We start from the raw sequence: 11197 nt of genomic DNA on the forward strand, positions 1-11197 counted from the left end.
TTCTAGAGCCTTTGTAATATCTTTAAGGTAAGTGTGACATCATTATTTTTGCTAATCGGACAATAAATACACAGAAATGTCACACAAGAGGCACTTGCAGTACCAGCTTGAGCTGGAAGGTTCTTTTTGCCGTCCTTGCACAAAGGAAAAGCCAGCGTTTTTCTCTTTTTTATTGATATACACGAACAGCAGTGCCCGCTAGAGATAAAGTTCCAAACAATTAAAATGCAAGATATTTTTATGCGGTGCTGAATTTGACTGCCAAGATGGAGGATTATCTACCCAACTTCATCAGAAGGTGATCACACTTTTACAACTAAGTATCAGAACTTTTCCTGAAGAAGGAAAGGCTGCATGTACTTCATATACAAATAAAAGGTAAAAACACAAATGTTTTTCATGTTAATAAAAAAAAAAAATGGGGCTAAGAAGTATCCGAAAACAATTAGAAAACCTTTAACCAAATAAAATTAGTCTCTTCTTTGTTTTTTGGTTATCCTCTTAATGAACAACCTGTATTAACATTTTAAAAAACTCTAAAGGAGTCAGTGCCTCACCAGCCATGAACCGCACCGTACATCACTGCTGAATTATTGTGGGGCGATATGGGGAAACAACTACAAAAGTATTACAATCTGTACTACAAAAACGGTCAGTTAGGATAATCCACAATGCTGGTTCCAGAAAACACACAAAACCCTTTATTCATTGAATCCCAATTATTGAAATTCACTGCTCTAGTTCAACACTTAAAATGATGCACAAAGCAAATAACAACCTGCTTCCGCCATTCTTCTCAACAAGACAGGAGAAATACAACCTAAGGGAAGATTTTACTTAAAACATTTATACCTATGAACAACAAGGATGCTGCCTGTTCCCCGCTGTACTCGGGTCAGTCAAATGTTTGTTCAGGCCACTTTACCAAGGCAAGGAACCTCATGTACAGATGTATGTATGTGTAGGCTAACATGCTCTGTAAATAGCATCATATATACTCAGACCAACCCTCAGTCAGGTTCTTTTCTACTTTCTGGAAACACTGGCGCCTTACCTTATATAGCAATGGATAACCATCTTTTACTGTGTCTTGTTGGCGATGTCTGTTTTATTTTTAATGTTCTATGGACCACGTACTGTATGTGTCTGAAATAAAGTTGATGATGATAAACACAAAAAGCCTACAGCGTATTGGTATGCGGAATTACCTTAAGTTATGGAACAGTACAGAACTCAAAATATGTAAACATGCGAATCATTTCAAGAAACAGTACAAGCAGTTCATGTTTACAAAGTTTAAGGAAGAAGAAGAACGCGAAACAACAGCAACTGATATCATCATGCCTAACTCTTATTAATTATACAGACGGGATCTTTTTTGTCAAACAAGAAGGCATTAATAATGTTTGTCATGATGTTATTTTTGGGCCGCACGGTGGTCTAGTGGTTAGCACGTTGGCCAAAACGGCCTAGAGATCGGGAAGAAGACTTGGGTTCGATTCTCCCCTGGGCATTCCTGTGTGGAGTTTGCATGTTCTCCCCGTGTGCGCGTGGGTTTTCTCCGGGTACTCCGGCTTCCTCCCACATTCCAAAAACATGCAGGTGAGGTTAATTGGCGACTCTAAATTGTCCATAGGTATGAATGTGAGTGTGAATGGTTGTTTGTCTATATGTGCCCTGCGATTGGCTGGTGACCAGTCCAGGGTGTACCCCGCCTGTCGCCCGAAGTCAGCTAGGACTGGCTCCAGCGACAGCGATCCATGTTTCAGTCACGTTGAGAACTGTTTCCAGAAGCCCTCGCAACCCTAATGAGGATGAAGCGGTATAGAAAATGGATGGATGGATGATGTTATTTTTGTTAGGTCAATTAGAACTTGTACACACGTTTATAGATTAAGTCATGATATACCATGTTTATTATGTCATAATTGTCATTTATTTATATGTCATTATTACCGTACAACACATATTATTAATTACTGTACAAGTTCTGTTGAAATTTAATGATGTATTCCTTTATTATTCTATGATTTATGTACTGCTATTTATTTATTCTATTTATTATATTATTACACTACACTACATACACTACTACACTACTATACACTACATTTATTCATACATGTTAAAACCAGGAAGTGAACAACTATCAGCAATTGCTGAAAAACGAAGAAGGGGTAGGATTAAATAACTCATTTTCAGACAATTATGCAAGTGTATGCATGTGACATACTTCTCTGTAAATTGTTTTGCATTGCACCATTAACTTAAGCCTAGCCCTAATCTAAATATAAACTGTAACCCCTAACTCAAAACTAATCCATAGCCCTGCTTCTAACTATAAAACCTAACCTAACTGCTACCCCTAAAACTAAACCCAACCCTTATCCCTAACTCAAATCCAACCACCAGCTAACCCTAACTTTAAACCTAACCCTTAATCCTGTTTGCTAATCATAAACCTACAGTATGTCAAAAAGGAGAGCACTCCCCTCACATTTCTGCAAATATTTTATATTTTATCATAACACAACACTAAAGAAATAACACTTTGATACAAGCTAGAGTAGTCAGTTTACAGCTTGGTTAACAGTGTAAATTTGTTGTCCTCTCAAAATTACTCAACACACAACCATTAATGTTTAAACCGCTGGTAACAAAAGTGAGTACACCTCTTTGTTGAACTGTACAAATTGGGCCCAATTAGCCAATTTTTATCCCTGGGATCATGTGACTTGAAAGGTGTTATTGATGTTATTGGTGTTATTGCTCTCACACACTCTCATTTTGGTACCAGGAAGTTCAACATGGTGCTTCATAGCAAATACTTCTTTGAGGATGTGAAAATAAGAATTGTTGCTGTGCATAAAGATCAAGATAAAGAGTACATTTACGTTGTTATCGAAGATGAACGCTGACTATTTTAAATTGCATGAAAGTGTTGTTTCTTTTGTGTTGTCATACAGGTATTTGCAGAAATGTGAGGGATGTACTCACTTTTGTGACATACTGTAAACCCCTAATTTTAAACGTTGGAACCCTAACCCTGAACTGTTAAATTTAAATTTAAATTTGAAACCGGACTCAAAACCCTAACTCTAAACTAAACCCTAATCTGACCAGGAAAGCCTATCTCTAACCTGTAACCCTAATCCTCAATTCCAAACCATAAACCCCCTAACTTTAACTTAAACCTAAACCCTAACTCTTAACCTTAAGACTGAACGCCAACTCTAGCTTTAACACTAAACCCAAACTCGAACCTAACCCTGAAACTCTTAACGCCAAAGCTAAACCTTAACCTAACCTAAAACCCTAAAGCCTGAATTATGCTTCAGCATCACAGTGCTGGTGAAAGAGACACCGGCTTGCTCCTCTCCCTTCAAACCCTCCGGTGGACATTCTAACTTCACGTAAACAGCAACGCAGACAGTCGAGCTGTGATTGGTCGACTTTTTTTTCAGTACATAATTTTTGTTTTTTCACTTCTGTGCCAAAAAGTCTGCCAAAACAAAATAATGACGCAAATTGTGGAGCGTCTCAGCAAAGAAATATGCACTATGCAAACATGAGCAGTTATATGGATATGATATAAATATGAGCGGTTTCAGAGCAGCAAATACAATAAAAGTGACTCACGTTCCACATCAATTACTTCCAGCGCCAACAATGACCTGGATGTTGCAGTCACAATTGATTACTACAACAGAAGCTAAATAGCTGGTCAAAGAGACTTGTTTTGGAAGAGAATTGCAAGTCACATGTTAGCAGCTGACAAAATGCTATAACAGGATCAAGACACCAGTGACGACACTGAAGCATAATTCAGGTTTAACAGTAAACTCCTAACCCTAAATTGGCAGTAATCGTGATTCTAAAACTAAACCATAAACCTTAACTCTAACATAACCCGAAGACAAAGGTATAAACCTTAACTCCTAACTCTATTCTAACCTTAAACCCGAACCATAAACCCTAACCTGTAACTTCTATTTAATTTCAATTGCTGCAACCTAATTTAAGTCCAATGGCACAAGCCTATGTTAAATACTACACAAATGACCACACATATTTTACATATGTAAAGCCTAAGGAAAAAATGCATGAGTTTGTTGATCATTCAGTTAATGTATTTTCCTTAACAGTTATTACAGGCCATGATAGTGTTTCGCCACGCTACATGATTTCAACAAATGATGCAAATGAAATTGCAGGCTGTAAGAAGTGTTGGGATGACCTATCTTCTTTTAGGTCCAAAATTATTCTTTCTCTTCTGTCTGCAGCTGCTCTATCCCATGTTCCTTTTTAAGCCAGGCCTTCTCCACATATTCTCTCACCTCCCCAACAGTAGACCTCTTTTCTGCATCCAGAGCCAAAAGTTTACCAAACAACTCCATGGCTTCTGGAGTGAACTTTTTCCACAGAGGTGGAATGTCATCCTCTGTGTTGGCGCTGTCTCCCAGTTTGGACCAGTCAGCAAACTCCTGGTAGTAGTCATCTGAGTCCATGCAACGGTCCCATGGGAAGTAGCCCGTGAGGATGCAGAATATAACCACGCCAAAGGCCCATGTGTCCAGACTTGGTTCCACACTCAGCGGAGGAGCAGTGACTTCTTTCTGACCGTCCAGCAAAGCAACGGTGCAAAGCTCAGGCGCCATGTAAGGTAGGGTCCCTGTAATATAGCTGATCAGAGTGCCCTTCTTCTGGGCCAGGCCAAAGTCTGCCAGCTTCACCTGGCTGCAGTGATGATCCAGCAGAAGGATGTTTTCCGGCTTGACGTCTCGGTGGACGAGGCCCCGGCTGTGGATGAACTCCAAAGCGCTGGCAATCTGGAGGACGCAACGTTTAACGGACGACTCAGGGATGCCCACCTTAAACAGACAAAGTATGAACAGGCCTTGTTAAAGTTAATAACTGCACATCAGATATGACACACATGGACACATACTGTACACATGCCTACTTTTATGTGCAAACCAACCTCACCTTCGGCTGAATGACAGCAAACAGGTCCCTCCCAATGATGAGTTCCTGTGCAAAGCAGTAGTGCTCATTTGACTGGAAAGCGATGCCAAAGAGGCCCACGATGCAGGGGTGGCAGGACAGATGCAAGGAGATGCAGTACTCTCGCAGGAAACCCTGTAGCTTTGTTGATGTCTTGGGCATTACTTTCAAGGCCATGGGAGTTCCTGTGTAGCATACATACTTGACTTTAGCTATTTCAATGTATTCATGTCTACTAAATGAAAAAGGCTGAATCACTCTGGTTGTTCCTCACAACAAGAAGATCTAAGCCATAACCCAAACATCAAATCTAACCTTAAACTCTAACCATAAACAATAACTAGCTGAACCCTAAACCCGAACAGGAACATAACCCTACACCCTTACAGCCCAATTATACTCTGGCAGAAAGGGGGGCGGAACAGAGTCCACTGAGGTCTGCACATCTACTTCTGGCCAGTAGGCAGCAGTAATTTTACCTGGATGAGACATCCATCATTATTATATTACCTTTCCTTGCACTTGATATAGCCATGGATGCAGAGTAAAAAACATTTCTTCTCCATAAGTGGTAAGTTTATGGCTTCTTACTTTATCCTTCTTCCCCATTTAAAACCTTTTCTTAAGTTTAGAAGAAATAAGTTTGAGGCTAACTGGTTAGCTCTCTATCTTGTTGGCCTGCTTGCTAGCGGCAGTTTAGAATCCCTGTAGCATAATAGTTGGGAAATCCGGTGTAATGAGTAATAGGAGTGTAATTGTCAAGTCTTGGCATGTTGGCGTTGTGGTGGCGACCGCAGGATGCGAGATGAGACACGATTGCAGGTAAAATGTGTATTTTATTGATAAATGCAGCTGTGTAACGGCAGAGCAGTTCAATGACAATATTCCGACAAACAAAGGAGCACACATCTGGACTAAATACCAACAACACAAATTAGCGGCAGGTGTGAGTGAACAAAAAGGCAAAGCAGACAAATCACAGGACGGAACAAAAAACAGAAGTAATAACAAAATAAGGGCACAAAAACTAAGGCATAAAAGGCCAAATGAACCACAAAGTCACACGGGAAAGTTCACAGCTTGACAGTAACCCCACACCACTTCTGAAAAGATAGTAAAAGTCGTATTTTCCTCCTCCTTGTTCTCCTCGAACCAAAGATTCATTTAAGGCGCCCTAAGCCATAACTTCTACCTTGCTTCAGCATGTCCAGAAGTCCAACTTTGTGTGCGATGGTTGGCTTTCTCTGCATTTTGGGTGCAGAACGTTTCGTCAACATTGTGGATTTTGTCAGGGAGAAAACTTGCAAACATAAAGCGTTCAGAGTCACACACTTAGCTTCTTCTTCTTCTATTGTTTATTGCCGGTTAGCAAGCAGTTTACACGGTTAGCTAGTTTGCTGGCGATGACCACAACAAGAGACGGCATGAAAGAAATTGATTGGATTGAGTGGAATAGGTTTTGCGCGTTCACGAGAATCAAGTGGTCCTTACCCCTCCTTAAACCGAGCACACCACATTATCAAACTTTATTCAACTTTTGGAATCTGTCGTTGTCCCATCTATTTTTTTACCATCACTCTATATTTGTTTTCAGCACACTATTACTGTGCTACCTACTATTACTATTATTATTGGATTTCCAATGAGTTAATAGTTGTAGCCCATCATTCATGAATATGTATCATTCCTGCAGGAGATGCTGAGCCAAGTGAAGTCCCCTGCTACACAATACAGTACTCCAGGGCCTTTTAAAAGCTACGATCCCAGTATGGAAAAGTCAAATACAAAAGAGTGCAATTCTGGACTTTCTTACAAAACAATCTGAGAGAGAACGTCTAGAACATGAGGAGAGAGAGGCCAAAACAGGGAGGTTTTTAAACCTTGATATGATGCTTGATGAGATAACTTTTGTTATAGATATAGACATCTCACCGCAGATTTAGTTCATCCATAATCAGAATAATAAAGATAAAACTTACATCTTCGTGTGTAGCTTGAAACGCCGTGGGGGAGCAAGCACGAATCAGGAGGGGAGCTTAATATCAGCTGACTGATCTCATATGACAACTACAAAGTGACGTTTACGCGATCAACCCAAACTACGTTGGCGATCTACTGGTAGCTCGCGATCGACGTAATGGCTGCCCCTGCTCTAAAGCCTAACCCTAAACCCAAACATTAACATAACTCTACACCCTTATCCTAACTGTAAACCCTTATGCTTGATGCTAACTCTTAACCCTAAACTCTAAACACTACCACAACTCCCAACCTTAAACCTGAACTCAAAAGCAAAACCATAAATCCCAGTGCTTCTAAAATTGTGGGGTGCGCCCTCCCGGGGAGGCGGGGCAGGGTGTCAGCGGGGCGCAATATCAGTGTTCTGCTTCGACTAATGTTTGGTCTCCACTTGCTAGCTCAACAGACAGAGAACAGGTTCTCAATAAAGGGTCTAGTTGAGTTTCATTTCAAAGTCTTTACTTTGAAGCACTATAAAAACTGAACATACAGAAATAAAGCATGTTAATTATGACTTACATAAGGCATAGATAATCTCTCTGCGACATTCACCATAAACAAAATGCATTTAAATAAATGCGCTTGTTCGATGGTAATTTACACTGGAAATCCCATGTAGACTTTAGCCATTAGCATTAGCGATTTACGTGGCGATTTTGAATACCCTGCGACCCTAATGAGGAGAAGCGGCAAAGAAAATGGATGGATGGATGGATTTTGAATACCTCCAAATATTACAACTGATTAGACATTTAAATGTACATTCCACTAAAACAGATGATGCATCATAAGCATAACCTTGTTTTAGACAACTTTTGGGCACTACTGCCCTACCTTAATTCCTAGTCCTAACCTCACACCAAACCCTAGCTCTAAACACTAACCTTAAACCTTAAACACCAACCCTAATTCCTAAACCCTAACCTAATGCTAAGCCCTCATACCCAACCCTAGATGTAAACCCTCACTTGACTCCGAACCCCAATTCTTCTTGACTTTCTGTGTAGCATTTGGATGCTCTCCCTGTTCTGAGGATAGTTTACTTGAGTACTCTGGCTGCCGTTCATAGTCCAAAATGCCTACTAATTACAGTCGTCCCTCGCTACATTGCAGTTTGAACATCTATCACATTTTTTCACAAATCTGCATCCGCAAGAGAAGGGTTTTAAGAACAAAAAACATCTTCAAAGGCCTCGTCTACTTCAACCTGAGCAAAAGTGCATATTTGGAATGCACGAGAGCACCAAACATGGGACATTGAAAGGTGGAAGAAAGTTTTATTCTCTAATGAGAAAAATTATAAGTTAGATGGTCCTGATGTCTTTCAATGTTACTGGTATGATATGGCAATCCCACATGATCCCCTCTTTTGGAGCATCCTGTGTGTTCCCCTGATCTAAATCCAATTGAGAACATTTGGGGATGGATGGCAAGGGAAGTTTACAAAAATGGTCTACAGTTCCAGACAGTTGATGCCCTTCGTGAAGCCATCTTCACCACCTGGAGCAACAATCCCACTAGCCTCCTGGAAACACTGGCATCAAACATGCCCAAACCAATTTCTGAGGTGATAAACAAGAATGGCGCAGCTACTCGTTATTGAGTCCTTTTTTGAAAATGTTATTTCTATTTTAGAGGGGTTTCGTTTTTTTCTGTGCTATGGTCTTAAACTTTTGATTAGCAGATGAACACCCTATTTCAGCTGTTGTTTGCAATACATTGCTGATACAATTTTTTTGTCTCTTCTTTTTGCATTTTGAAGCTCTACTGTTGACCCATCTAAATAATCTGTAGCCGTATCTGTACTCGGACTGGGTGGGGCATAAACCGGAAGTGGGCGTGATTTATCTGGAAATGGGTGGGGCTTAAATTGGTACATTATTGTAAGTCTGAAATTGACATGGATTGATCAGAAGTTGCTATATTTATTGTTTATTATTCAGCTATATGTGTACTGTGTATGTGCGCAAATGATTTGTAAGACTATTATTTAACTATTTTTTAATGATCTGTGTGAAGTTGGTGATTCATGCAAACATCCATGGCAAACAGGGAAATAATCTGTCAGCCTTGTTCACTGTAGTTTTCTCAAAAGCACCGTGTTCAGTGCTATGAGTTTTCCAACTGACTTTATATATAACACCAGTCGTTTACAGCTCTGTCTTGTCAAATGCATGGCGTATGTTACTAAACAAGTTTACCAAGTAACGTTACATACAAACCGAAATAGAGGCTAGCTGAGGAAAACCTAAAAATACCCGTCCAGAGTGGCGGCAGTGACCAACGCGACATGAGACGTTTTCAAGTCTGTCTTGCAAATTGCACTGCGTAACTTACGAAACAAGTTTACCAACAAACTTTAGATATCATAGAGGGAAAGGCTTCTTGAGACATCATCTGTACTTCTGTGAAGAAGGTGTCGTGATGACAGATGACGTCTCAAGAAGCCTTTTCCTCGATGGACAACTCCTGTACGACTGAGAGCCTACACAGACGTTTAGATATCATACAAACCGAAATAGAGGCAAGCTGAGGATAACTACTAATTTCAACAACGTGAGCTTGAGTCAAGATGTTGTTTGTGTGTGAAAGAGTGAGGCACCGCTCCTCTGTGGCTGCAACCTGCTGCAAGTCTGAGTGAATACATAAGTAGTTACCCAATGAGGATTTTCCTTCAGCACAAGTACAGATGATCTATATGAGCTATACTCATTTCATGCTCGTACTCGGCAAAAATACATGATCCGTAATGGATACGCGTCTAAAAGGAGTATCCGGCTCAGCCCTAATATTTACTAGTTGTCAAGTCAAAGCAAAGGTCTACCTCTGAAGCGATGTGTAACCAGCAGCACTTTGCCATACTTTCCTCGGCCGATCTCCTTGATGACGTTGAAGTGTTCCTGGATCTCCAGTTTACTGAGGCTCTGGGCCGTCAGCTCCATCAGCTCGTCAACAAGACTGCCGTCAGCCAGTCCTAACTCAATCATTGCTAGCCCTGCTTACGAACAAGAAAAAAAAAACATTTTTGATATTTTTAATAAATCAACATTTGAACATTACATTTTTACAGCTGCTCAGTAACCATTTCATCAGGAAAAAGTAAACAAGCTTTCTAAAACCCCCAAAACATGTTTCTACTAATTAAAGCACATTACTTTTCATACAAAATGTAGCTATTGAGAACGCTCACAACTCAAACAATTATGTAGTTGAACATCTCAGAATTCAACTTTAAAGTTCAGAGAAAATATGGTCCCAAAGAGTTTGAACGGAAACAGCGACAATATAACTGAAAAGGATTTTATGAATTATAAATGTTTTACTATTAGCAACAGCACACTTCTATAACATCTGTTTAGATAGATACTTTATTAATCTCCAAGAGAAATTCTAGTTTACATTTACATGCTAAAATGTTACTAAAACATTTCTTGTACTGTGCGGTATTTACATGTTTTATGACAAATAAAATGTGGATCTACAGAATGGATACATATATGTACATTTCTTATGGAGGTATTCAATGACAAAACCCAACATCACAGCTAGCAATAAAAATAACCTACTTATTGTTCGCTGCCTTTACCTATGCGATATAAATTATAAGCTATAAAATGAAAGTCTTACCTTAGACAGATCACTTGAAATACGCTGTGGCAGAAAGAGTAGAGTGAAGCACATCCACTGCTGCTGCTCGGATGAACATGCCCAGTGGAGCTGAGAGCTTTTCCCCTGCCCAGCACATAACTCAACTCTCAGCGGCTACAATGAGAACATCTGACACTTTGACAACTGATTACAAACTGTCTCTCCAAAGGGCACTTGTGCTTGCTCTCATACCAACACACAAATACATGCAAGTCTGTTGTAACATAGTTATATTTTGTTATGAATGCAGCCAGTAAAAGCTTTAGTTGCTCTTCTTATTAACCAAGGACATGGAAATATGCTATTATGCAGAGACAAATACTGGATCTGATTAATGTGTGCAGCTGCATGCATGATACTGCAAAGAATATAATTGCAAATCAATCTGCGGTGAGGTTGATGGCTGGTGAGGCACTGAGTCCTTTGGAGTTTGGTTTTTTTTATGTTACTACAGGTTGCTCATTAAGAGGATGACCAAAAAAAGAGGAGAGTAATTCACTTTGTTTTCCAAATTTCTCACATACTT

General features: G+C 39.9%; 1 protein-coding gene across 1 annotated transcript; it reads right to left on the minus strand.

Annotated features, from left to right (window-relative positions):
* Positions 1–351: 351 nt before the first annotated feature.
* Positions 352–10727, minus strand: LOC129194618 (serine/threonine-protein kinase SBK1-like). Its single transcript, XM_054799810.1, has 4 exons — positions 10651–10727; positions 9848–10018; positions 4987–5189; positions 352–4871 (listed from the first exon to the last, which is right to left on the minus strand). Exons 2-4 carry the CDS (start codon positions 10008–10010, stop codon positions 4260–4262), a joined length of 978 nt encoding a protein of 325 aa, XP_054655785.1. The 5' UTR covers positions 10011–10018; positions 10651–10727; the 3' UTR covers positions 352–4259.
* Between the last annotated feature and the right edge of the window lie 470 nt (positions 10728–11197).

Source organism: Dunckerocampus dactyliophorus, chromosome 1, assembly GCF_027744805.1.
Source record: "Dunckerocampus dactyliophorus isolate RoL2022-P2 chromosome 1, RoL_Ddac_1.1, whole genome shotgun sequence".
NCBI classification, from domain to species: domain Eukaryota; kingdom Metazoa; phylum Chordata; class Actinopteri; order Syngnathiformes; family Syngnathidae; genus Dunckerocampus; species Dunckerocampus dactyliophorus.

Bases quoted from the DNA above. Each gene is read 5' to 3' on its own strand.
- LOC129194618 (XM_054799810.1), bottom strand. From the start codon at position 10,010: ATGATTGAGTTAGGACTGGCTGACGGCAGTCTTGTTGACGAGCTGATG. The intron at 5,190-9,847 runs GTAGACCTTTGC...TATGCTACACAG, and splicing joins GGTTACACATCGCTTCAGAG to GAACTCCCATGGCCTTGAAA. The intron at 4,872-4,986 runs GTGAGGTTGGTT...TGTCTGTTTAAG, and splicing joins TTGCTGTCATTCAGCCGAAG to GTGGGCATCCCTGAGTCGTC.